The sequence below is a fragment of the Podarcis vaucheri genome (assembly GCF_965113315.1).
Source record: "Podarcis vaucheri genome assembly, chromosome: 13".
Classification (NCBI taxonomy): domain Eukaryota; kingdom Metazoa; phylum Chordata; class Lepidosauria; order Squamata; family Lacertidae; genus Podarcis; species Podarcis vaucheri.
The window spans coordinates 2,821,048-2,848,634 of NC_138751.1; the positions used below are offsets into that span (position 1 = coordinate 2,821,048).

The 27,587-nt window shown below is 47.5% G+C and overlaps 2 protein-coding genes and 1 long non-coding RNA gene across 8 annotated transcripts in view; 1 reads left to right on the forward strand and 2 right to left on the reverse strand.

The window, feature by feature from the left end:
* The window catches only part of LOC309517919 (phosphatidylinositol 4,5-bisphosphate 3-kinase catalytic subunit alpha isoform-like), a 31,482-nt gene extending 24,829 nt beyond the window's left edge, over positions 1-6,653 (reverse strand). For 2 of the 4 annotated variants that reach the window (XM_082197539.1, XM_082197536.1), the window contains exons 1-5: positions 5,250-5,360; positions 4,516-4,743; positions 2,405-2,659; positions 542-704; positions 243-452 (exon numbers count right to left, since the gene is read on the reverse strand). In XM_082197539.1, coding sequence (XP_082053665.1) covers positions 243-452; positions 542-704; positions 2,405-2,593 — 562 coding nt within the window. In that variant the 5' untranslated portion in view covers positions 2,594-2,659; positions 4,516-4,743; positions 5,250-5,360. Of the gene's footprint in view, positions 1-242; positions 453-541; positions 705-2,404; positions 2,660-3,455; positions 3,694-4,515; positions 4,744-5,249; positions 5,361-6,364 lie in introns of those variants that run through there. The other 2 variants (XM_082197537.1, XM_082197538.1) reach the window with 2 other exon arrangements.
* On the forward strand, positions 6,002-8,937 carry LOC309518159. Its single transcript, XR_014213374.1, has 2 exons — positions 6,002-6,129; positions 6,284-8,937. It is a non-coding gene; the product is annotated as an uncharacterized lncRNA (long non-coding RNA).
* A 6,822-nt stretch (positions 8,938-15,759) lies between these two features.
* The window catches only part of ZCWPW1 (zinc finger CW-type and PWWP domain containing 1), a 33,518-nt gene continuing 21,690 nt past the window's right edge, over positions 15,760-27,587 (reverse strand). For all 3 annotated transcript variants that reach the window (XM_082197677.1, XM_082197678.1, XM_082197676.1), the window contains exons 10-17: positions 24,602-24,677; positions 24,288-24,392; positions 22,645-22,728; positions 20,529-20,604; positions 20,329-20,426; positions 20,069-20,132; positions 17,311-17,448; positions 15,760-16,618 (exon numbers count right to left, since the gene is read on the reverse strand). In XM_082197677.1, the coding sequence (XP_082053803.1) occupies positions 16,296-16,618; positions 17,311-17,448; positions 20,069-20,132; positions 20,329-20,426; positions 20,529-20,604; positions 22,645-22,728; positions 24,288-24,392; positions 24,602-24,677 (964 nt within the window). In that variant the 3' untranslated portion in view covers positions 15,760-16,295. The remainder of the gene's footprint in view (positions 16,619-17,310; positions 17,449-20,068; positions 20,133-20,328; positions 20,427-20,528; positions 20,605-22,644; positions 22,729-24,287; positions 24,393-24,601; positions 24,678-27,587) is intronic.

The following is a 27,587-nucleotide window of genomic DNA, read 5'->3' on the forward strand; positions in this document are numbered from 1 at the left end:
CTGAACCTATAATGGTCCAAAATGGCTTTGTAGGGAAGCCATCAGGAAATTAATCTAATCGGGTTCACTCGGGGAAAGTGGTATCTCTCCTCCAGCCACATTTCTCCTTTCCCCAGATTTTAAAAACACACAACAGTGCCTCCTCGCCAAAACATTTTGCCCCTCCATCGTAAAAATTAAATGCATGCTATAGAAACATGCCCAATTCCTGTCCCTCTGCCCCTAATAAAGCCCCTGTTTACCTTTGTCCAGTTTGCTGTACACGTGTTTGGGCAACTCTGGGCTGGATTCCACATTAGGGGGGTAGACATACAGAGCCTGACTCGGGGGCCCCGCAGATCCACGGGTCTCCACGGCTTCGCGGCAAACCGACAGGATGTTCCGCCGGAATTCCTGCACCTCGGGGTCCTTGACCAGCTCGAATTCGCAGATGGGCATCCCGATCGCAAACCCTGGGAGCAAAGCAGGGACACTTGACCATCAAGCCTTCTGGGTACCACTCGACTGCCCCCCCCCTTGTCTAGTTTGGCCTCGGACTCACCAATTTCCCGGTTGAGGATCTTTTCCTCCCGGTTTCCCACCGGCTCAATGACCTTCAGGATGGGCTGGAAGAGACGGAGGTCGCAAAGGCGCCGGGACTCGTCGAAGAATTCTTCCCTCTCGGCTTCCTGCGTCACCCCTACGAAGATGTAGGAAGATTCCTCCTGGGTAGGGAAGCAAAGGCAGACACTGAACACCTCGCAGAGACCCATCTTCCCATGAACTAGACTTCCTTCCCTAACCCAATCGTTTCCCAGATACATCGTCGGGGGTTAGACTAGATGGCCCTTGGGGATCCCTTCCAACTCTACAATTCTGTGATTGTATGATTCTGCCATTCTCTGTCTTCCTTCCTTCTTTGCTCATAGTGCTACAATGCAGGGTCGCCCAATGGTATTGATGTGGGGATAGGTTCAGGAAGAGCAGAAGGAAGTAACTTGGTCACACAGAACGCACCACTGGCTTACGGAACTCATTGCCACAAGGTGTGGCAATGGGCTTAAAAGGCAAAGGGACCCCTGACCATTAGGTCCAGTCGTGACCGACTCTGGGGTTGCGGCGCTCATCTCGCTTTACTGGCCGAGGGAGCCGGCATACAGCTTCCGGGTCATGTGGCCAGCAGGACTAAGCCACTTCTGGCGAACCAGAGCAGCGCACAGAAACTCTGTTTACCTTCCCGCTGGAGTGGTACCTATTTATCTACTTGCAGTTTGACGTGCTTTTGAACTGCTAGGTTGGCAGGAGCAGGGACCGAGCAACGGTATAGCTTCAAAAGGAAACTGATGGACGATATAGGAAAACATGGAATCCTTGATCCATCTAGCTCAGTCTTGTCTACACTGAGTGGCAGAAGAGTCTCTCCCAGCCTTCGCTTATAACTTGAATCCGTTGGTTCGGGTCCTGCCCTCCAGAGCAGCAGAAAACAAGTTTGCTCCATCTTCCATGTGACAACCCTTCAGGTATTTAGAGATGGCTATCCTATTATCTTTCAGTCTTCTCCCTTCTAAACACAGCCAGCTCCCTCAACTGTTCCTCATCAGGCTTGGTTTCCAGATCCTTGATAATCTTGGTCGCCCTCCTCTGCACACCTTCCAGCTTGTCAATATTGTTCTTAAACTGAGGGGCCCAGAATTGCATACAGCACTCCCGGTGTGGTCTGACCAAGGCAGAACAGAGTGAAACTATTACTTCACTAAGGTCCGTATAGTTAAAACTATGGTTTTCCCAGTAGTGATGTATGGAAGTGAGAGCTGGACCATCAAGAAGGCTGATCGCCGAAGAATGGATGCTTTTGAATTCTGGTGCTGGAGGAGACTCTTGAGAGTCCCATGGACTGCAAGAAGATCAAACCTCTCCATTCTGAAGGAAATCAGCCCTGAGTGCTCACTGGAAGGACAGATCCTGAAGCTGAGGCTCCAATACTTTGGCCACCTCATGAGAAGAGAAGACTCCCTGGAAAAGACCCTGATGTTGGGAAAGATGGAGGGCACAAGGAGAAGGGGACGACGGAGGACGAGATGGTGGGACAGTGTTCTCGAAGCGACCAGCATGAGTTTGACCAAATTGCAGGAGGCAGTGGAAGACAGGAGGGCCTGGCGTGCTCTGGTCCAGGGGGTCACGAAGAGGCGGACACGACTAAACGACTAAACAACAACAACAATTACTTCACTTGGACACTGGACTTCTGTTGATGCCACCTAGAATTGCATCAGCCTTTTTTGCTGCTGCATCACACTGGGAACTCATTTTAATGTTGTGGACTACTAAGCCAGAGGTCCTTGCTCCTGGCTCGCTAATTCCCTCTCCTGCTGAAGCTTTCCCTCTCCCGGTTTTCCATTGTCTTAGCTGCCCAGGGTCGGCTCACCTGCAGCAAGTGGAAAAGTGGGTATTTCCTGGCCTCCTTGAAAAGGTCATGCTTGATGCCCAGGAGCGTGGCTTCGCGCAGGCACTCCAGCGTGACGATCATGCCGTTGGGGAGGCAGCAGTCCACCATGATCCGCGGGGGCATGAGGTGGAGCCCCCACAGCTCCCCGGACGAGGGGCGCGGCGGCATGGCTGCGAAGGGGGAGGAGGAGCGCGACACGGTGCTAGAGTCAGGAGGCTAAAGCATCTTATCCGCCTGGAGATGGGGAAGACACACACAGAGAGAGGAGGGTTAGGATTGGCTGGCTCCTCCCCAGTGGGAGGCTGGGCTTCACATGCCCCACCCACTGACACTCCCCTCCCCTTGCTATTGGCCACCCAAGATTATATAGATGCAGCCCCGCGAAAGAGGATTTCAGCCTGTAAGGTCTCTGCCTACTGCACTGAAAAGATGGCACCTTGCGGATTCACCATTTGACTCAGATGGTAACCCTTTCCCCAGTTTGGGGAACTGATCTGGCCCACGCACCCGCCCACTCTTGCCTGACGACACCAGCAAACAGATTCACAGGTTTCCAGAGCCAACGAGGTTCATGACTTCCAGCAAAGCCTTGGCTAGAAGCAAGTCTCAGTGTTTTGTTTTAGCAGCATGGAGACTGCGTTGGATGGCAAATCTGTCATGGATGCTTTAGCTGAGATTTCTGCATTGCAGGGGGTTGGACTACATGATCCTTGGGAACTCTGCAATTCTATGAGTCTTTCTCTCTCTCTCTCTCTCTCTCTCTCTCACACACACACACACACACACACACACACACACAATGCTGGACTAAAACAAAAAGAAACTGCCTGATCTAGCAGCGCTTTATGCATCCGTTCAAATGTGCAATACTCAGTGGCGTAGCGTGGGTTGTCAGCACCCGGGGCAAGGCAAGTAATTTGCGCCCCCTAACCCGTGGATTTGCGCCCCTTAACCCTAGCCCCCAGATGTTGCGCCCGGTGCGGCCAGCCCCCCCTGCAACTCCCACGCTACACCACTGGCAATACTCAACCTTCCTTAGAAGATATTTTACAGAGAAGTTGGATGCCCATTCGTCAGATTCTTTAGCCACGATTTCTGCATTGCAGGGGGCCGAGCTAGATAGCCCTTCCTTAGGTTCTCTTCCTCTACAATTCTATGATTCTATGCTAGCAAGATAATACCACAGGTTTGTTTATTAAAATGCGCAACCTCTGGGAGGACGTATTAAAAAAAACCAACGTGTTTTAAAATACAGCCAGGTTAAATCTGACCCTGAGAAGATTAACTCCCTGCCACAACTTAAATAAACAAATCACTACAATGCTCCCGGAAAATGTTCAGAGCGGGACTTTGGTGAATCTCCAGAAGGAGATTCTGTTGTTGTGAAGCGGCAATGGTGGGCAACGTTGCTTTGGAGACCTCCAGTCCAAGCCGCTTTGCTCTACAACTCTCTTCAGCCTTCCCAGCTGGTGGGTGGGAGTTGTAGCCCAAAGCAGGTAGGGGGCACCAGGTTGGAGGAAGCAAGAATATCAGTTTTCTTGCACAAGTCATTCCCAAGAGGTTTGCATATGATAAATCTCTCTCCCTCACACAACTGTATTCCATAGCATTACCAGTGGCGTAGCGTGGGGGGTGCAGGGGGGGCCGGCCGCCCCGGGCGCAACATCTGGGGGTTAGGGTTAGGGGGCGCAAATCCACGGGTTAGGGGGCGCAAATTACTTGCCTTGCCCCGGGTGCTGACAACCCACGCTACACCACTGAGCATTACACACACAAATATACATATAAACACACAGACACATCCAACCTTACATTATACAAAGACAGTGACACTTTAGAAGGATGCTGCTATGAAAATTCTACACCGTCCAGTTCTCCGAGAGCAAATCTGATCATTCAGCTTTCCAGACAAGAGTCTCCCCACCCCCTCCAATTAAAAAAAGAAAACCCCACACACCCCAAACCCGGTCAATAGCCATCAAACCCATGTCCCCCCCCCCAGGTCCATGGAGATGAGTCTTTTAACCGCATCCCTTCCAAGGATCCTGCCACCCCCCCATGTGCGTCATCACCCCCTTGAGGCTGCTTACTCTAGAGCAACGGGTAGGAAATCGGTGGGGTTGAGGGTTTTCAGGGTTCTTTTCTCCCCCTTGTGCGAATGTGGGGGGGGGGGTTCCGTGTGTGTGTGTGTGTGTGTAAGGATCCAACAGTTTCCTTAGGAATGCATTGCAAGGCTTCCGTTGTCGGCTGGTCTGAGCCTCATGGCTGTCTCTCTTCTATGCCAGCCAACCATTTTCCTCCCTTCCTGCAGTCAAAAACTGTGGCAAAAAATAATTAAAAAATAGAATTAATCATAATCAAAGAGACTCTAAGGGAAGGAAGGCTCTTGAGTGGGGGGGGGGAGAGACAGAATGAATATTCCCCCCCATCATATCTGAAACATCTAAATGTGTATCTGAAACATCTGGTGGGGTGAGACACCCCCAAGAGCAACCCCCCCCTCCAGCCCCCATAAACTCAAGGAAACGGTTCTGTGTCTAGATTCTAGAAAGGAAGTGGGGTGCTGCTGTTGTGAATGGGTTTGACGCATGCTTTGGCAAAGGGGGGGTGGGTTTGGATATTTCCTAGTGAAGACAGGAAAATAAAAACCCGAGCCCTCCTCGCTTTTGCCAGCTGGAGTCCCCAGAGGAACGAAGCAGGTAGCCCCCATCAATATATTCCTTTTCCTCCCCCCCTCCTCCCCCCCCCTCCGCCGCCGGCAACTTGGTCTACGTTATCCCCACCACTGGAAAAGGGGGTTTTGTAACAAAAGAAAGCGACTTACGTGTCTCCGGATCCTTGAATCAGAAGAGGAGGCAAGGTTAGGTCTTGGTTTTGAAGGATGCAGGGGCTCTTCCTCCTTCCGCAGCCCACCCCCCCCCCACCGCGAAAGATCCTTCTCCCTCCCCTACTGCTGTGACCATCGGGTCCCATTCCTCTCTCCCCCGCCTCCCCCTTTCCAGCGGCCAGAGAGAGCTTTTGCAAGCCGCGTATCCGGCATGGAAAAGCACGGATTTCCGTTGGATCCGGGGTTTCTCACACAGCTGGGAGGGGAACGGGGGAAAGGGAGAGAGAATCGGTTACCTAAAATATATATTTTTTAAACCCATCTCTTGCAACACCAGAATTCCAGCAGCAAAGAGGGGGGCATCTCCCTCCCCCCCCCCATCCAACACCCCCATTCATCCCAATGTCAGCCAGGAAGGGACAATTTTGGGGGAGATGGAGGGGTGTGTGTGTGTGTGTTTATTCCCCCCCTTTCTTTCCAGGAAAGGTGGGGGGGGGGAATGAATGAGAGGGGAAAAGGATGGCTGCAATTTTGTAAACCTGCCCTAAAGATAGGAAAATGTGGGGAGAGGGGAGCGAGCAAGGAGAAAATGGAATCATCGCTGCTTGCGTAAATTGATACAGACGTTTGCACAAAAGGGGCTCAGTTCTGGTGGTGGTGGTAGGGGGGTGTTTGTGTGTGATTCCGCAGTATGTTTTGAGATACTAATTTGGGCGTCACGTGCAAAGCTCAGACGGGGAGAGCTTCCCTGGAACGTTCGTTGGTATGGCATCCTTTGTCAACCTCCAGATGTGCAGGACCACCATTCCCACCACATCTGCAGGGCACCAAGTTGGCAAACGCAGCCATCTGTTGCCATCCCAGCCAGTGGCGTAGCGTGGGGGTGCAGGGGAGGCTGGCCGCACCGGGCGCAACATCTGGGGGTTAGGGTTAGGGGGCGCAAATCCACGGGTTAGGGGGCGCAAATTACTTGCCTTGCCCCGGGTGCTGACAACCCACGCTATGCCACTGATCCCAGCATCATTCATCAGGTCTAACCCCAGACAAGATCAAATCCGCCTTCATTCCCCTGGAGCAGCCTTGGACGGTTGCTACCTCTCAGACTCACCTACCACCCGGGGGTGTGTGTGTGTGATGGTGACATGAGGGGGGTGAACTTGAGATGTCCACAAGGACCAGAGCCTCCAGGTGCTTCTTATATGATCCGGCATTCCTTTATTACATAGACAGCAGAAGGACAATTCTCAAGACAACCCTGGTCACAATCCTGGCAAATCTGTAACGACACTTAAGAATCAGATAATGCTAATGTTCTTTACTTGGGCTTTGTTATTTTAACTGACGCGCAACTGTACTCATTCTAAGTGCTTTTCGTTTTACAGGTTTGTTTTTCATCTGTTGTTATAGCTTTGTTCTCTCTGTTTCGTATGCATTATAAAATGATTTTGGTTTTTTGGGTTTTTTTACAAAAACAAAAGAAAAGTGCTAATTTCTAACACTCTTTCAGGAGGCAGCCCTCCCTGGAGATGCTGTTGGGGCTGCTCTGCCACCTAGCTGTGGCCTTTCCCTGCAAGTTTTGCAGCTGTGGTTGTAAAGATGTGGCGGGCACCATGCCCTGGTGTCTGGTGCCCATTGAGGCTGGTAGGGTGGGAGGCAGGGAGCCCAACAGTAGGTGGCGCTAGAGGCAATGACAGCCCAAACTACCCCCTTAAAAAGTAAAGGTAAAGGGATCCCTGACCATTAGGTCCAGTCGTGACCGACTCTGGGGTTGCGGCACTCATCTCAATTTATTGGCCGAGGGAGCCGGCGTACAGCTTCCGGGTCATGTGGCCAGCATGACTAAGCCGCTTCTGGTGAACCAGAGCAGCGCACGGAAACGCCGTTTACCTTCCCGCCAGAGTGGTACCTATTTATCTACTTGTACTTTGACGTGCTTTGGAACTGCTAGGTTGGCAGGAGCAGGGACTGAGCAATGGGAGCTCACCCCGTCGCGGGGATTCAAACCACCGACCTTCTGATCGGCAAGTCCTAGGCTCTGTGGTCTAACCCACAGCGCCACCTGCGTCAACTACGCCCTTGCTGGGTGTAAATAAGAAGGCAGGCAGGCAGGCTGGGGCAGGCGGAGGTTAGTGGGGCAGTGCTCCCTTGGCCTGAATGGTCCAGCCTCCAATGACTGGGACCCCAACCCTGGGCATAACCCTTATATTCCAAAGCAAAGGAGAAAAGGGATGGGAGCGTTGGTGTAACCTCAGCATTGTAGTATAAACACCAACAACTGGGAAACACTGGCCTGCGAACGCTCCAGTTGGAGAACAGCCTTTACCAAAGGTGTCATGGGCTTTGAAGACACTCAGACTCAGGACGCAAGGGAGAAACGTGCTACGAGGAAGGCACGCTTGGCAAATCCACGCCGTGATCAACTCCTGCCCGGAAACCAATGTCCCCACTGTGGAAGGACGTGTGGATCCAGAATTGGCCTCCACAGTCACTTACGGACTCATTGTTAAAACTGTGTTTATGGAAGACAATATTACTCAGCTACGAGTGATTGCCAAAGAAGAAAAAGGATGATGATGATGATGTTGTTGTTAACTCTCCCTTGTCTGATAATGAACTGCATGTGTGTTTCATTCTGCTCCAGCCAACCCACGCAGGCCCCAATTGGTTCTCCTCCTAGAGCAGCCTCCCCTCTCAACATGGTACCTGCCAGATGTTTTAGATGGCAACTCCCGGCAACCACACACTGGTGTTTGATGGGAGTTGTCCAAACCAGCTGGAGGGCACATGGTTGGAGACGGCTGCAATCGGGGCAGGGGGGGGGATGTGCAGAATAAAGCTGGATGTGTCTAAGGAGGGTATTGGCAAGCTGGAAGGCATGCAGAGGAGAAACCTGGAGAAGAGGAGACTGAGAAGTGAGCCATCTGAAGGGCTGTGACATGGATGATGAGCAAGCTTGCCTTCCGCTGCTCCGGAGGGGAAGACCCAGAACAATTGATTCAAATGACAAGAAAGGAAATTCCGACTAAACATTAGGAGGAACTTCCTGGCAGTAAGAGCCCTTCAGCACTGGAAGGGGTTCCCTCATAAGTTGGTGGGCTCTCCTCCACTGGAGGTTTTTCAACAGAGGTTGGATGGCCCTCTGCCAGTGATTCTTTAGCAGTGATTCTTGCATTGCAGGAAGTTGGGCTATTAGATGGTTCCTTCCAATGCAACAGATCAAAGATTTTAAGATGTACCTCGGGTTAAGAACTTAATTCGTTCTGGAGGTCCGTTCTTAACCTGAAACTGTTCTTAACCTGAAGCACCACTTTAGCTAATGGGGCCTCCTGCTGCTGCTGCTGTGCCGCCAGAGCACGATTTCTGTTCTCATCCTGAAGCAAAGTTCTTAACCTGAAGCACTATTTCTGTGTTAGCAGAGTCTGTAACCTGAAGCGTATGTAACCCGAGGTAACACTGTATTCAGAAGCATACTGTCTCGAATCCATCTCATTGCTGATTTTCTGCTTAAGACATTTTTCTTTGCCTGGTCTGGCCCTTGCTTGATTTTGTCTCCCTCCCCATAATTTTGGCATCAGCCTGCCGGTTTTGGATTGTGCGGTGACGTTTCAAATTTTGTTTCAATCCCAGTTGTTTGTCGCCACGATGGGTGCTTTTGTTTGAAGTGGAAAAGGTGGGGAAGAACTTTTTTTTTAAAAAAAACACCCAAATAAAGACAGAAGTCCAGGTCTGTCTGAATAAAGGTAAAGGTAAAGGTACCCCTGCCCGAACGGGCCAGTCTTGACAGACTGTGGGGTTTGTGCGCCCATCTCACATTTATTGGCCGGGGGCCAGCGCTGTCCGGGGACACTTCCGGGTCACGTGGCCAGCGTGACATCGCTGCTCTGGCGAGCCAGAGCCGCACACGGAACGCCGTTTACCTTCCCGCTGGTAAGCGGTACCTATTTATCTACTTGCACCCGGAGGTGCTTTCGAACTGCTAGGTGGGCAGGCGCTGGGACCGAACAGCGGGAGCGCACCCCGCCGCGGGGATTCGAACTGCCGACCTTACGATCGGCAAGCCCTAGGCGCTGAGGCTTTAGCCCACAGCGCCACCCGCGTCCCACGTCTGTCTGAATACCTCACATTAATAAATAAATCCTCATGCACAAGACCAATGCTCATTACCATATGGAAAAGAAAATGGGGGGGGGGGAGAAGCGGAATGCTGCAGGGATGGACTGGCCTCATTCAAGGCAGCCGGCCACGAAAACAAGCATTTCTCAACATCTAGACCAGGGCATCTGTCTGGAACACACAAGTGGCTGGAGCCAAACGCTGAGTCACCCCCTAAAAATGCTGCAGGAACTTCAAGCTATTGGGTTAAAAAAAAATTAAAGAGAAAAGAGAGAAAAAGAAATATCCTTCCCCCACAACAACCCCCCCCCAAAAAAAATCAGGGCCTGCCTTTTTTTCCTTTCACAAATCAAAAGAATCCTTTTTGTTCTTTAAGAATAAAATGCCTCAGCAATTTATCCAAGATATTTGACATAGTTAAAGGAAAGAGGGGAGACGGAGGAAGATGAATAGAAGGGGGGGAAGAGAGAAGGCAGGTCCTGTTAGCTAAATATTTTGGGTCTCTCTTTTGTAGAAGTCACTTTCAAGTTCTTGCCTCCTAGCCAAAAAAGCATGTTGTGCCCAGTCATGTATATTAAATCAGTGTGAGAATCCCATGCCAACTTCCTATTTCTGAGCCATGGCATGCGTGGGATGGGAAGCCAGGAAGTGGCTCCCCTTCCCCCTTTCTATTCCTGTCTCTGTCATAGGTGACCTTGGGCAAGACGCCACTTCCCTCAGCACTGTGGTTTGCGTCTTCCTCTCCCAGCGTCTCAGGCGAAAGCCTTCAAGGGCACGAAGAGGCAGCCGAGAGAGACAAAGGGGTGGATGGAGGCAGCAAAGAGCTGGTGGCTCCTCCTCGGGTCAAAAAAACTTAGCCACTCTCCTCCAGAAGCCACTGGGCGGGCAAGAAGCAAGAGTCCAGAGACAGGAAGCCACGCCAAAGAAAGACTTGAGTGGCGGCCCGCCCACCTGCCGTTCATCTGTCATTCTGTCCCACGACACAGGCACACCCTGAAACGTGAAATGGCGCTCCAGGCCACAGCCAATTTAACTGAAAGGTACTGATAAACTAATCCATAGAGAGAATATATGCTGTGGGGGCAGGGATCTTAATTATGCTCCATGCACCGTGTAATCTCCACCAAGAATAAGAGAGAATATTATGAAAATGGTATACAGGTGGTACATGACCCCAGTCAAGCTTGCAAAAATCTATAATAAATGTTGGAAATGTAAAGAAACTGAAGGTACGTACATTCTTTCACCTTTGGTGGACGTGCCCAAAGATTAAGGCTTTCTGGGAGATGATATATAATGAACTGAAAAAGGTATTTAAATATACCTTCTTGAAGAAACCAGAGGCCTTTCTCCTAGGCATAGTCGGCCAATTGGTGCCAAAGAAGGACAGAACTTTTTTTATGTATGCCACAACAGCAGCAAGAATACTCATTGCAAAGTATTGGAAGACACAAGATCTACCCACCCTGGAAGAATGGCAGATGAAGGTGATGGACTACATGGAACTGGCGGAAATGACTGGCAAAATCCAAGACCAGGGAGAAGAGTCGGTGGAAGAAGATTGGAAGAAATTTAAAGACTATCTACAGAAATATTGTAAAATTAATGAATGTTAGAATGATGTTGGATAGAAATTAAGTGGTTTTCAGCTGTAATACTATAAGGGAATATGAAAAATGGATTATTAATAGGCAAAAAGTTAACGTTACAATATTTTAAGATCAATGATTAGGATAAACAAAGAGGGTAAGGATTTGCTGAACCAACAAACTGAACTGGAATACAAAAAAGGGAGGCGTGAGGAGGTCCGGGAAATAAGCTAATGAAAAATAAGTAATGGAAAAATGAGTTGTTTTTAACCATTTTTATTTTGTATTTATTTTATTTTTTTTTATTTTTACTTTGTAATACTTTGAAAATTTTAATAAATATCTTATAATCTCTGCCAAGAATAAATGCCCCAAGTCTGCAAAATAGCAGGAAAGCCACATTCCCTAATCTGAATAAATTATGCAAATTAAGCGAGCGGCTTAGTTTTTCCATACTTTTAGCCAACGTCAGTGAGGCATTTTCAAATGATCTGATTATCCCCTTTTTGCAAGGGAGACTCGAGGAAGGGAGAGCGGAAAGACATGGAGAAACTCGGAAGGTGTTCTCGAAAGCAAAGAGGAGTAGAAACAAACCCCAAGCTGAATCAGGGCGCCTTGGGAGTGTTTTGGTGCTTCCACGAGGAGGGATCTCTATGAGGCCCCCACAAGCTGAAGTAGGGAACGCTCCCTCCCTCTGAAACCTTGTGGTGCTTTGCTCGCTCAGTCACAACAAAGAAACCCTGCTATTTTTTGCAAAAAGCAAAACCAAGCTTACAGAATACACCCTTGGTTGAGAGGGAGGAATCGTCCAAGGTGACTGACAGGTCTGACTTTTAATCAGAGGCAAATATTTTATCAGGAATCCCCAGTCAAAGTGCTTTTTGGGGAAGGACGCTGACTCAAACAAATGTTCGTCTCACGTGCGCACTGCTCTTTGGCTAGCTCTGCCTCTCCCGAGTTCTCAGGTCTATTCCAGCAGGGCCTTCCTTAAATTCCAATCACTGGGTGAAAGGAGAGTAAATGAAGGAGTTACTTATGCAGCAAAACTGATCAAGATATGGCTCACTAGCTACATGTACCTGGACCACTTAAACCACACTTGGATTCTGGAACTTTCTATCAGCTGTTAAGTGACAGCTAGAAGCAGGTGGAGTTCTGAATCTTTTTTTTTTTTATAAAATTTTTATTGGGTTTTCACATTTTATATAGACAAAAACAAAAACGCAAAAAACAAATAAACACATAAACAAAAACAAAAAAAAAAAACAACAACAAACATATATACTTTCCCGAAAATGTTATTTCCTAACCCTGGTCAATGACTTCCCCCTACCCCCTCCCTTACATCCCCATTTCCAAATTTATGTCAGCAAATTGGCATTTCCCTGTCTTAATATTAGTCCTTTTATAAAAACAAACAAAGTTAATTTTTTCTAAGTTGGACCTCAATTCCCTTCCATCGATTTCCCATTTTGTCTTGAATAATGATCTTTTTAACCAAATCCCATAATCATGAGTGTTGTTAGAACTTAATTTTTCCCTCCCTCCCATCCCCGGTTTGCGTCCCTTCCCAAAACATGTCCAAAATAACAGTTCCTAGCCCGGGTTCCTCACGTCCGAGGCCCTCCAGTCTCTTTCAGTCCCTCTCCGCCGGTCTTGTTGGTAATCCTTTATGCCAGTCGTCACATCTCGAAAGAGTTCTTTCACCATCAATCCAAAGTCTCTTCCCATATTTGCAAACAGCTGCTGAAGAGTTTCCACAAGGCATGAATCTTGAAGGTAATCAAAGTCAAAGTCTATGTGGAGGCCCCGATTATATTTCTTTATTTTAAATTCCTTAATTTCATAGACTCCCAGGGCCTCCACTTTCGTCTTCTGCATCTTTCGTGGATTTATAGTAGATTTGCTCCAATAATCTCCTTGTTTGTATTCCACAGGCATCAGCTTCTGCTCGGTATTTTCCCACATCACTTCTTCTCTTTCTTGTTTTGTCTTCTCCTCTTCTTTTATTATCATTTCTGGTTCAGCTGTGGATTCTTTCTCATTGAGGTCCTCGTTACATTCAGCAGGACTACTTGTTTCAGAAGTCAAGGTCATCAATTGTTCACTCATAGCCGTAGTCTGCTCTTGTAAGATTCCGACCAAATAGAACATCCTTTCGATTTCTCCCAGTATCTTTCCATCCACAGCCATTGTAGTTCCACAGAATTCCCTCTAGAGGGAATCTGGTTACTTAGTATTCTTTTCCCCAACAGTCCTTTGTCTTGTTATTGTTTCTTTATTTCCAACAATTTTAGATCAATTGTAACTCTTTTTAATCCAGAGGTAACTTAGGTAGCAATTTTCCACTATTAACAGTCCGTTTGACAGCTTTGACAGCTGTCAAACTCTGCACTTCTTAATCCAGCTCCAAAGCAGGACGCTCCCGGGCCCGGGAGGGGGGGTTGTTTACAACAGAACACAAAACATCCAACACTCCTCTCTCCTGCTCAAAATTTCCAAATCTTGGAAGTTACTGTCTTTTTTTTAAAACTCACCCTTTACAGGGCAGGCACTCCAGCTTAGTTCTTTTTTCGTTGCTCTAGATCGTCTGCAAGGTGGGGGGTGCGGACTTCCTTTTAGCACATCCCCCGATCGTCTCAAATTCAGTGGATAAATTTCTTAAAAGCCAAGTCCAAATTACTCACGGGTTGTTTTTTCAGCCGAATTTCAAGGAAGGAAGTCAGCGCTCTCCGGTCATGGCTCGCGGCTTCGCTCAGCAGAGGTAGCGATGGACTCTCAGTGCCGCGCCACCCCCCGTATCCCCTCCGCAGCCTTTAAAAAGGCTCTTCGCGAATCAGGGGGGGCGCTTAAGGCACCCGCCGAGTCTTCAGTCCGCAGGCACTGCGCCTGCGGTTTTAAGGGTCCCCGTGTCGCCGGCACGGCAAAGACCCGTCCCCTGCTGAGCCGATTCCCTCCGGAGCTCGGAGGGAATCCGCCATTCCTAGATCGCGTCAACCCCGGAAGTCTGGAGTTCTGAATCTTGGCACATGGCTAGTGCCACCCCACTGTGAAGCTATAGAGAGGAGGTGTGAAGCTATTAGCACATTGATTGTTCCTTCCAACCCTTTCCTCTCTACTAGCTAGAATGATGTTCAGCGAGTTCAGAGAATAGAGGATTCCATTTAATGGTAAATTCCATTGCTGAACAAGCTGTTCGGGTGCTTTTATTTTTAAATTAATTTTTGCCGTTACTGCTACTACCATTGTATTTCTGTTGCCTTTTACCCTAGCCTCCCTCCCAGGACTTAAATTGATCATTGTTCTCCCGTATTTTATCTCCAAAGGAAACCTGCGAGGTAGTCTGAATCAAGGCTGCCCAGTGAACTACAGGGCTGAATGGCAATCTGTGTCTGGGTTTCCTACAGCCGGGCTGGTTCCAGACCACACTCTAACCACTCTACCACATTGCTCTGAGCTCTGTAAATGAGAACGAAGGGGAAATTGAAGAATATGTGTATACAGTGCGTCTCTCAAGGAAACTATAGTTTCTAATTATCCTCTTCCTACAGCCCAGAGTTTCTCTCTTTCGATTTCTTACAGCAAAGTTAAAAGAACAAATCCGCCAAATGACAGGTAAAAGAACAGCAATGCAATGCACACTTCAGTGTAAAAGGTAAAGGTACCCCTGCCCGTACGGGCCAGTCATGTCCGACTCTAGGGTTGTGCGCCCATCTCACTTAAGAGGCCGGGGGCCAGCGCTGTCCGGAGACACTTCCGGGTCACGTGGCCAGCGTGACGAAGCTGCTCTGGCGAGCCGGCACCAGCGCACCACATGGAAACGCCGTTTACCTTCCCGCCGGAGTGGTACCTATTTATCTACTTGCACTTAAGGGTGCTTTCAAACTGCTAGGTGGGCAGCAGCTGGGACTGAAAGACGGGAGCTCAGCCCGCCACGGGGATTTGAACCGCCGACCATGCGATCGGCAAGCCCTAGGCGCTCCGCGTCCCTATCTTTCATGCACTGAGCTTGAATGAGGCAGGGAGACAAGCAGGCTAATGGATTTGAAAGAAGTATATAGGGCTGACATGAACACATTAGATAGCTGTTTCGTGAGCCAAGTGAGAAGTGACAGAACAAGATTCTTTCAAGATTGGTTGTGTATGGCAGGGAAACCTGTGGCCAAATATTGTGGGACGACTTCAGCCCCTGCTGAAGGCTAATGGTAAGGAATGATGGGAACTATTTTCCTACAACACTGAGAAAGCAGCAGATTCCCCAGCCCTGGTCTGCTGTCCATGTGCCGTTGTACCTTGAATAAAACTTTAATAAGATCAGGCTGTTGCTCAGAAGTTAAATGCAAAGCTTTCTGATACAAACTTGTTGGTGCCTTTGTTGCAGACAACAGCCTATCACTCCATAGTCTATGTTTGTGTGAATGAGTGGCTTTAATTATTCCTCCCAACTGGGGTAGCTGTGTGTGTGTTGTAGAAGAGGAAGAAGAGTTTGGATTTGATATCCTGCTTTATCACTACCCTAGGGAGTCTCAAAGCGGCTAACAATCTCCTTTCCCTTCCTCCCCCAGAAAAAACACTCTGTGAGGTGAGTGGGGCTGAGAGACTTCAGAGAAGTGTGACTAGCCCAAGGTCACCCAGCAGCTGCATGTGGAGGAGCAGGGAATCGAACCCGGTTCACCAGATTACGAGTCCGCTGCTCTTAACCACTACACCACACTGGCTCTCACTGTATATTTTATCAGTCTCCCTACGAGTGTGCAACCATGCTTCTAGCATTTATGATATCAGTAAAACAGGAGGACACTGGGTTAGATCCAAAACCAGATTTTAATAGAGCTTTGCTGAATTGTAATTATAAACAACTGGGGGAAATGTTGTACATCTTTAAACACAGACAAGATCTTTTGTAACCTTCCAAATAGGTGGAAAACAACTCCTAAATTTTGATTGCCATTTCACCTGGTTTCTCTTTTGCACTAAGTTCTAAACAAGTCAATCAGATTTATTAAAGGGTGAATTTACTTTCCTTGCCTTGTTTATAGCTGTGATTCCAGTTGCCTGTTTAACCGAGGAACGGGAAAGGGGGATTTTCACAGCCCTGTTTAAAAACAAGCTGTCACAAACTTCCTAGGTGGATTAAACTCAAGAATCAAAGCTGCAAGAACCTTTTCCCCACATCCTTCTATGCTTAGCATGTCTACTTTTCATCAGTGCTCTCAAACTCACGACTATGTTGTAGTCCACAACACCTAGAAGGCACGAGGCTGGGTGGGGAAGGCTTATCTAGATGAAGAAATTATCCACCCTTTACATTTGAGGTCAGGACACACCTCTTTCTGAAAGGCTACTCTTCAAACAAGATCAATGAAAATTCATCAGAAGAGTAAGTCTTCTCCTCAGCAAAGACAGCCATCTCCTGGCTGCTGAAGGTTTCATCTTCTTCTTCCTCCTGGGCCACGCCTTCACTTGACTCCTCAAGGCCCGCAACACCCCTGTTCAACATCACTTCACTTTCTGCCACTGGGGAGACATCAGCCTTGCTCATACTGTCTTCCTTGCTTGGATAACTGGAGGGCATTAAGGGAGGGCTGCTGCCGTATCTGCAAGAGCTGAGCTGCTCAGCTGCGGCACTCTTAGACCATGGAGCAGCGAACGAGCTCTTAGAACCTTGAGAGGAACACAAAAGCCAGTGAAGATCTCCCCAGAGAGTTCTCCTGCATGAGGAGAATGATATCTTCTCCCGTATCTAAGGGCGTAGAACAACCCGTCTCGCCAGAGCAAAACAGTCCCTTCTACCGCCTTCCTTTGCCGGGTGCTAAATAGATTGTCAGACAACTATTGAACTATAACAAAAAGGCTTCACAACTTGGGATTTCATTCCCAGTTGTGCTTCTGGGCTGACATAGCAGCAAACATTATAGGTTTCTCACATCATAGCTGTCAACTTTCAGATTTGAAAATAAGGGATCAGCAGCCTCACCTGTCCCGGGGACAGTCTACGGGATATCTAACAATCTGGGATAGCAGCGGGAAGCAGCACTGGAATAAGGGAATTTCCCGGAAAAAAGGGAAGGTTGACAGCTATGTTCTCACATAGAAGAAGAAAAAGAGTTTGGATTTGATATCCCGCCTTTCACTCCCCTTCAGGAGTCTCAAAGCGGCTAACATTCTCCTTTCCCTTCCTCCCCCACAACAAACACTCTGTGAGGTGAGTGGGGCTGAGAGACTTCAAAGAAGTGTGACTGGCCCAAGGTCACCCAGTAGCTGCATGTGGAGGAGCAGATACGTGAACCCGGTTCCCCAGATTACGAGACTACCGCTCTTAACCACTACATACAGAGCAAGGAGCTCTCTCTTACCTTTTTGAGCATCCCAACGTGCCTTCGTTTGAACAGATCCTTTCGGCACAGCAGCAGCTTTGGGGACTGCCATCTCTTTCCTGCTCCTCTTTGACGAAAGTGGGGTACCTTCAGTTGATGACTTGCTTTTTTTTGCCCCTGTATGAACAAGTTGTATATATGCTACTTTCCTTCTTCCTTTTGATGGATTTAAGGTTAACCTGGGGCCACTCCAGATATCTTTTTTATTGAGTATGCATCATGCTTTGTGCTCATGATGTTATGGTGCGGTTACAAACCAGCAGACTTTCAATGCTGCTTGTGCCTGCAAGAAGTTTCAGGGAGGTCACACTGCTTTATTTGCAACTGGTGTATGCCCCATACCTTCCTGCTAAAATCCTATAACTTTTCATAACATTTTAAGGTTCCGGCAGGTATGTGCCCGACTACATGCCCTATGGATCTCTGCTTTTCAGGGCAGGTGAAAACAAGCTGTGGGGGCTTGATCAGGTGGGTCCAAGATGTAGTGAATGTTGCACTGTGTGAGGGAGAGGTGCCTGCCCCTTTAAAGGGGGTGACAGTGCTGCCACTACTAAAGAAGCTGGTTATGGACCCAATTGACAACTATCACTTGGTCACAAATATCCCCATTTTAGGGAAGGCGATAGAGAGGATTGTGGCGAAACAACTGCAAACGTTCCTGGATGAGACTGATCAACTAGATCCATCCCAGCCTGGGCTCAGACCTGGGTTCAGGACCAAATCAGCCTTGATTGCCCTGATGGATGACCTTTATAGAGAAAATAACAGGGAGAGTGCAACCCTGCTCAATCTCTCAGCAGTTTTTGATACCATTGACCACGGTATCCTTCTGGGCTGACTCTGCGGGATGGGAACTGGTGGCACTGTGCCACAGTGCCTCTCTTCCTACCTTGCAGGATCATGCCCCAAGTAGAGAGAATGCTCTTTGGGGGCCCTGGTGCTTACCCTATGAAGTGCCAAAGAGCACCTCTTTCCCCCCAATGCTACACAACACCTATTTGAAGCCACAGGGAGTAGTCATTAGGACGCGTGGTGCCAGGTGTCATCTGTATACTGATGACACTGAGCTCTGTTTCTCCATTACATCTGAGTCAGGAGACGCTGTGCAAGCCCTGGACCGGTGCCTGGATGCAGTGGTGGACTGGATGAGGGCCAACAAGCTGACCTTGACACTTAGAAATACGGGGGCCTTGTGGATGGATGGCTCCTGTGTCCAAGGTAAAGGTCAACTGCCTGTTCTAGACAGGGTAGCATTCCCCCCAAAGGATCTGGTTCGCAGCTTGGAGGTATTCCTGAATTCATCTTTGTGATTAGAGGCCCAAGTGACCTCTGTGGCTAGGAGTGCCAGCGGCAACCACTCCTGGACTAGGAAAGCCTGACCCCAGGAGTTCATGTACTGATAACCCCAAAGACGTGATTACTGCAACATGTTTTACATGGGGCTGCCCTTCTATATGGCCCAGAACAGCCTTTCTCAACCTTGGGTCCCCAGTTGTTGTTGGACTACAACTCCCACCACCTCTAGCTAGCAGGACCAGTGGTCAGGGATGATGGGAGTTGTAGCACAACATCTAGGGACCCAAGGCTGAGAAAGGCTGGTCCAGAAGATGCAGCTAGCGCAGAATGTGGTGGCCAGACAGCTCACAGGAGCAGACTACTGACAGCATACCACTCTGCTGCTGAGAAGACTGCACTGGTTAGCAATTAGCCAGAGGGCTGGGTTCAAGGTATTTGTGTTAATTCCCAAAGCCCTAAACAGCTTGGGCCTAAAGTACTCTAAGGACCACCTGGTTGCTTATGCTACGTCTCAATCACAAAGGTCTTCTGATGGGCACTTTTGGAGGCCCCACATGCCCCTCAGGTTCTGGTGGCCTTACCAGGGACCAAGCCCTGTGAAACTCCCTGCCCGGTGGAACGCCTCGCTAGTAGAGGTTCATCAGGAGTCATCCCTGTTTGTTTTCAGATGTCTTCTAAAAACTGTATTACAGTGGTACCTCGGTTTAAGAACAGTGCGGTTTAAGAAACTCTGCAAAACCGGAAACAGTGTCTTGGTTTGAGAACTTTACCTCGTATAAGAACGGAATCCGTATGGTGGAAGGGCACTAGCGGCGGGAGGCCTCGTTAGGGAAAGTGCACCTTGGTTTAAGAACGGTTTTGGTTTAAGAATGGACTTCCGGAATGGATTAAGTTCGTAAATTGAGGTACCACTGTATTTAAATGGGCCTTTCAAACCTCAGATTCTTTGCCAACCAGATTTTAATGATGTGCCTGACATTTTAAAATTGTTTTTACTGCAGTGTTGTGTTTTCAGGTTGTATACCACCTTGTGATTTGTATCTCTCTCTCTTTTTCTTTTTTACAAAAGTGCAGTTTCTAAATATTTGCATACATAAATAAATAGTAAACACAAATGTTCCGGGGTGGCTGTTGCCCGGTTTTTGTTTTACTGTAGCACAAAAGTTGCCCCTACAGATGGGAACAACCTGGTAGCATTGGGGAAGCACAGAAGAACAATTAATAAAGTGGAAACTGTAGTCTTGATTGCATCAACGACATGTTGCAGAATACACCCTGCCCCCCCCCCCACAAAAAAACCACACACCAGTTTGGAAGAACCCCAAGTTGATCCTGCCAGTAGCCTACGCTAGCTTGCACTCATAGTTATGGCACATAGCTTAAAAGAGAAGAGAGGCCTGAGGTTGAGGTTGCTGGAGAGGGTGACTTGTCAAAACCTCACCTTTTATGTTGGTTTTCTTTTTGAAATCTCCATCAGATTTCATCACTGGTGTCTCAGGCAGAAGCTAGGAGAGAGATACTATTTGTTAATGTTAACAGAGAGAACATGACAGACCTACTAAAACTTCATTAGACCAATAACATGTACCTTCCTCACAATGGACTGTTAGGAAAATATATGACGGGGCCGTCTGCAGCAGCCAGATTGTTAAAAGCAGGGAGATGCCTAAACATTTCTAACAGTGCAAAGACTGAACCAACCTTTTCTTGGCTCTTGTTTGATGCCGATACATTTTTCTTCCCACCCTTTGGTTCTCGGATCCTCTTGGCAGGAGGCTTACAGGTAACATGTACATGATCTACAGTGCAAAAAGAAACAAAGAGTGCAGGGTGGGGGGGTCTGTCTTTCAGCTTGTCTGACAATATTCTGACTTCCGACCCCAACCTGCATGTCATGGTACCTTTCACGTCTCTGTTGTTTTTAGGTGACTCTCTCCCACTGAATCGGCTATAGAATCCAAATATCCTTATTCTCTCCTGGTGCGGTGAAAGAGAAGAGTAGGTGTTATAGTACTGACATGCTTCAGTTAGTACCCAATTTCTAATACGAGAGAAAGGCTGGGGCTCCTGGCTGCCATGCCTTTTGCCCTGGAGGTCAGTTGCCCCAGCTCCAAATGTATGGCAACTAAGAGACAAGCACTCTCTTCTTATGCCACAGAATCCAAACCACAGCTTTGGCATTATAAACTAGCCCTGCTCAACTAGAAGCCCCAGTTGGCTTAAGCTAGGATTTTCTTCCCCACACATAATATATTCATGACTAGGACCCAAACCAATGGATTCAAATTACAAGAAAGGAGAGTCCAACTAAACTTTAGGAAGAACAGTGGAGCAGACTCCCCTGAGAGGCGGTGGACTCTCCTTCCATGGAGGTTTTGAAGCAGAGGTTGGATGGTCATCTGACATGCATGATCTAGTTGAGATTCCTGCATTGCAGGGGGTTGGACTAGATGACCCTTGGGGTCCCTTCCAGCTATACAGTTCTATGATTCTATGCATTTGAGTGCACGGATTTCTTCCTTGCTATTGGATCTGGGTTGGACTGGGTTAAGAACATGCATGCAGATTAGTAATCCAGACCCAGGGCAAAACTATCAGCCCCTGCTGTATAGTGGTCTTATCCAAGGAGAAGGGATGCAAAACCAACAGTGGAGCTAGACAACTTCCTCATGTAACAGCAGCAGTTCACCTTGTGTGGCCGCACATTTTATACCATGGCAGATTTTAGGTGAGGAAAGAAAAGGCTTGAAATATACTCGGAGTCGAGAGTGGATTTCATGCTCTTTATTCAGCTCATAGTGGTGAGGAGGAATGGAAGTTCCCCCAGAATGTCTGCTTTATATACATTATTTACACAATGGGCCCCACGTGATTGGCTAATTCCGGGATTCACCAGTAGGTCAATCTGGTTGCGGATTCACTTCCACCTGGAGCTGGATTGGGTGGCTCCTGTGGGCCAACCAGACTGCTGCATTCTGGACCCTATTGTTCTAGGACCAATCAGACTGCTGCCTTTTGGATCCTATTGTTCTAGGACCAACCAGACTGCTGCATTCTGAATCCTATTGTTCTAGGACCAATCAGACTGCTGCCTTTTGGATCCTATTCAACTCAGTACAGAACAAGTCTCATAAGGGGATCATTCTAAAAGTTAAAACAAAACAAAAAAATTGTGCAAGCAGTGGTATTGCACTTCCTCCACTCATTCAAAATGGGATTCACAGAATATACCATCGTGCAACACCCACAGATGTGAATGGGGAGCTGTGCATTAGCACAAGGGCTTGCGGGGCTGCTATTCAGCTGCTGCAAGTTGCTAGTGATGATAGAAAATGAAATGAAACGAAATAACGAAAGGAAGTCCTCTCCCCTTGTTGTTCCCCCACACAAACATTAGTCACAGGGAACATAAAATGACTAATTAAGGAGCAATGTACCAAGAATCCCACAACAGAAAACAATGACGGGCCAAAGCTGGAAGGGAGAAGTTTTTTAATTCTTTTTTTAAAAAATAAAGGCCCACAATAACCTTTGCTACCCCACAGGAGACAGGATGATGCTGAAATCTGAGCGAGCTCCAGCTGCTCAGTCACTCACTTGCCTCCAAGGTTCCCAATGGGCCTTGCTGCCTAGTAGGCAGAGGTTAGAGGGCAACACCAGGGAAGATCAAGTATGATGGCAGGAAATGCATCCTTAAGAATCTCATGTTGTTTCTATTTCTGATAAAAGACTAGAATGGGATTTTCCATTCCAAGAAAGTTGCTTTGATAGCTCTTCTTGGCTGTAAAGTGGGATGTTCTAAATAAATCAATAAGGTTTCCATTTCATTCCATACAAAAATTGCTGCACAGATCATGTCTGAGAAAATACAGGAGAACACAGAAGATATTGGGCCCCAATGATCTGCCAATAACATCCTCTGCAAAAAGTGTGAAAGCAAAGGATGCAATTATTCCAGAGAGAAACCAACCTAGGTTTATTGGGGGGGGGGAGTCATGGAACCTGCCTGTGTCACACCTGAATGCTTAATTGCTCTGCTTCGTTTGCCATCTTCACAGCAGCTTCAAAATCCCTCTTGTCACCTTTGTTCTTTAGCTTGGCCTCAAAAAGAAAATACAGAACATAGCTATGATTTAGGAAGTGAGGGAGAAAGGGACAGTATGGATGCTGTTTCTTAACATCAATGGGGTGTCTGCTAAACACTTGGCCCATTTGTGGTTTACCTCCCCAGAGTCTGTCACTCCCAAAGCTTTTCTCCTCTATGCTTGGGAAAGGTGGCTGCGGGGAAGTAAGAAACAGACGAGGGGGAAATTCTGAATTCCTTATCTGCATGCCACTTTTGCTCCTCTTTCTACAAGTCTGGGGAAAATCTGAGTTTAAATAAACAGATCTGCCACTACTGTGCCTAAACTGACCCCCCTAGAGCTACAATTCCCAAGGTGCCTTGGGGGAAGTCATGATAGCTGGACAGCTCTGAAATTAATCCAAGTTCATTGTGCAGCTGGGGCCTAATCAGGCCACTGTCTTTCCAAATTGCAGGGCTGGATTGCAGATGGAGGGAATGGGGGACGGGGACAAAGTTCTCCTCTGATTTTAAGATTAAGAAGCTTGCAGAAATCACACACCAGCTTTGCTAGCAGATTTTGGCAGCTTGCAGACAACCTGTTTACTGAGCACTCATTTTGATTTGTTTGCAGGGAGGATATACAATGTCGTATCAGGCAACTGTTACCCCATAATTTCCAGTGCATTTTCCTGTCATTTTCCTTACTGCATAACATCTGCTTTTTTTTTGAGGGGGAAGCAGGTTTGTTGCACCAGAGTGCCCATTCCACTTTAATCGTGCAAAGTGAAGTACTTCACACAGCACATAATTAAACTATGGAACTTGCTCCCACAGAAGGCAGCGATGGCCACCAACTTGGCTGGCTTTAAAAGAGGATCAGACAAATTCATGAAGGAGAGGGCTATGTTGATGGTTACTGACCATGATGGTTATGCTTTAGTAATAATAAATTTTATTTATACCCTGCCTTTACCAGCCAAGACCAGGCTCAGGGTGGCTAACACCAGGTATAAAAACAATTGATTAAAATACAACTTAAAAACAAGATTAAAATACAACATTAAAATGCAGCCTCATTTCAGTAGAAACTCAAATCAAAAACTTTTGGGGGGTGAAAACGTCAAATCTTCACCAAGGCCAACTATCCAGACTGGTCCTAGGTGGGCCAGGAAAAAGCCAGAGGACTTTGCCCCCACAGTTGGAGGCAGCAATATTTCTGAATACTGGTTGCTGGAAACCACAGGAGGGGAAGAGGGCTCTTGTGTTAGAATCCTGCTTGTGGGTTTGCCATTGGTACATCTGATTGACAACTCTGAGAACAGCACCCTGGATTAGATGGGTCATATTGCCTTGATACAGAAGGCTCTTCTTAGGTTCTTATGCCTGAATGCGACTGGTCTGGATCCCACCCGCAAAAGAGCAAGCATCGGGAAGTATTCACTTTTCTCAGCTATTGTTTGCAACTTCCTCTAGATCCTGCTCCCTTTCAAAAGGCACCTCCTGTTCATTGGACCCTCTTAGAACCCATAACCTCATGGAGACTGGGACACCTTATTTTGTGAACAAGCCGCCATTAGCAAAAAGCCCCACTTACCACACCATTTCCCTTCGCATAAGATTCCTCAAAGTTCCTCAGCATGGAGGCAGAGATCCAAGCCCGGGTCACAGAGCTGCCCAAGAAGGTCACATGGTACTTGCACTGAAATGGGAATGGAAACCGAGAGCATGTCAGTTGTGGTGGGTGGCCATGCCTGTGAGAGAGAGAGTGTGTGAACACATCTCAGATACGGACTAATGTGGGTAAGAAGCTTTCAGCTGGAGCTGAGTAGTAATTGACTTGGGGATAAAGTCAGATTTATCCCACCGACATGCAAGCACAATATAAAATAAATATACATGATACTTAACAGGAAGTGAATCTGCCTGAGAAGAGAACAGGAAGTACTCTCCAATGTCTGGATCAGTCTCTATAATCCCAGGCCACCTATAAAGACATGGTTGGAAAAGAGTGAAAGACACTGTAGTGAAGACACCGCCAGGCCATCCCTAGCTTCTCCTGGGAAGCTAGGGAAATGTTTTGAAGCCCCATTTAATAAAGCAAACAGCTTCTTCCATATGGCCCCAAAAGAGCTTCTGAAGACCTCAAATGCCAATTTGTTCATCTTTTAACTAACAAATTTTACTATTAAAATCAGCCTCCTTTGGGAGGACCTTTTTTCCCCTTTTAGCCTTCTGAGAGGACTGGAGAACAATATATGCAATACCAATTTCGGTCCAGAAGTAAATTGGCGGAAAGTTATTTTGAAGGCTTAAAATGTTAAGCATGCACGTCGTATATTATAGAAGAACAAGCCTTGCTAAGGAGCAATCAGCATGGCTTCTGCAGGGAAGCCATTCAGTTTTCACACAGAACAGTGGTACCTCAGGTTACAGACGCTTCAGGTTACAGACGCTTCAGGTTACAGACTCCGCTTACCAGAAATAGTACCTCGGGTTAAGAACTTTGCTTCAGGATGAGAACAGAAATCGTGCTCCGGCGGCGAGGCGGCAGCGGGAGGCCCCATTAGCTAAAGTGGTGCTTCAGGTTAAGAACAGTTTCAGGTTAAGAACGGACCTTCAGAACGAATTAAGTCCTTAACCCGAGGTTCCACTGAACTTGCCTGAGGAAGAGCAGAGGTCTTAGCATCCATTGCATCCCTATGTCTGAACCTGCCACCCTGCATGCTCTGAGAGCAAAGGTCTGAACCAGGAGTTTGCTGTTCTCATAGAGGCTCCCATGGAGGTGTGGGATCAGGGCTCTAAGCTGCATGCAGAGGCCTCCCAAATCTCTTGCACCTCCAATGCAAGGAAAGTGGTGAATCTGGACATACAGCTATCATGGAGGAAGCAGGACTAGCAAGTGCATCCCTTCTCTCTCATCACACCCGCAAAGGGCTAGTGCCAACAAAAGGAGATGCATACAGTGACCTCATACAGTGGTTGCTTCTGCAGTGGTCTGTCTCTCTACAATTGTCATCCTTCGCTCACATACTTTTTATGGAGCAGTCAGTTGTTGCATACCAGGATTTTTCTGTGTTGCTTTCCTTTGTTTTCTCAGACATGGTTTGTGGTGCTGCATATTGTTTTTGCAATAAAACATCATTGTGGTGTCTCTCTGACCTATGTGGGTCAAGTGCTATTGAGGCTTTTCAGGGATTCTGTGCCTTTAATTAAATGCTTCCTGTTTGCAAGTTCAGCCTGTTTTATTGCTTCCTGATTAGTGGGGGATTAGTGAGGAACAGCCTATTAATTGCCTCCTCTCAATAGACTTTCTTAATTGCTCTAATGCTAGTTTTTGGTAGGGAGTGGGGAGACTTTGATTACCCAGCTCCATTGGTTTTTCTTTTGATAGCTAAAATTTGACACTGAGGAAAACAAAAAGAGGCAATTCCAGGAGCAATTAGTGGTTAGATTGTCAGGCTGCTTTTTATTTATTTTAAGCATTTATAAACCCACTTTCTAGGCAAAAAGGCTCCCAATGTGGCTTGCAAAAACCATCAGTAAATCCTAAAAAGACATGATACATGAGGAAAACTGAATGGGATGGAGGAAGACTACAAGTGGCAGGACCTGGATTCAAATTGCCACTTAGTCATTGGGTGACCTTAGGCCAGTAATGGCCAAACTTGGCCCTCCAGCTATTTTGGGACTACAACTCCCATCATCCCTAGCTAACAGGACCAGTGGGATCATGGGAATTGTAGTCCCAAAACAGCTGGAGGGCCAAGTTTGGCCATCACTGCCTTAGGCCAATCACAATGTCTCAGTCTAACCCACCTTTCAGGGTTGTTGTGAGGATAGCACAAATAGTACTCATTAATCGTTCCTCATCATCCTGGAAAAATGTGACAAGTGGGGTGCCACAGGGTTCTGTCCTGGGCCCGTTGTTGTTTAACATCTTTATAAATGACTTGGATGAAGGAATTGAGGGGATGCTCATCAAATTTGCAGATGGCACCAAATTGGGAGGGGTAGCTAATGCCACAGAAGACGGAATCAGAATTCAAAATGACCTTAACAGATTGGAGAACTGGGCGCTAGCTAACAAAACGAATTTCAAAAGGGACAAATGTAAGGTTCTGCACTTAGGCAGGAAGAACCAGATGCAGAAATATAGGATGGGGGACACCTGGCTTACTAGCAGTACATGTGAAAAGGATCTAGGGGTCTTGGTGGACCACAAGCTGAACATAAGGCAACAGTGTGATGCAGAAGCAAAAAAGGCCAATGCTATTCTAGGCTGCATCAACAGAAGTACAGTGTCTAGATCAAGGGAAGTAATAGTACCACTCTATTCTGCCTTAGTCAGACCACACCTGGAATACTGTGTCCAGTTCTGGGCACCACAATTTAAGAAGGATGTTGACAAGCTGGAACATATGCAGAGGAGGGCAACCAAGATGATAAAGGGTATGGAAATTAAACCTTATAAGGAGCGCTTGAAGGAGCTGAGTAAGTTTAGCCTGGAAAAGAGGAGACTGGGGAGATATGAAAGCCATCTTCAAATATCTTAAGGGTTGTCACATGGAGGAGGGAGCATGCTTGTTTTCTCCTGCTCTGGAGGGTAGGACTCGAACCCATGGCTTCGAGTTGCAAGAAAGGAGATTCTGACTAAACATTCGGAAAAACTTTCTGACAGTAAGAGCTGTTCAGCAGTGGAACAGACCCCCACGAGAGGCGGTGGACTCTCCTTCCTTGAAGGTTTTTAAACAGAGGTTGGATGGCCATCAGTCACGGATGCTTTAGCTGAGATTCCTGCATTGCAGGGGGTTGAACTAGATGACCCCCAGGGGTCCCTTCCAATTCTAAGATTCTATGATTCTATAAAGCCTGGAGATGCGCTGGGCATGTAAGT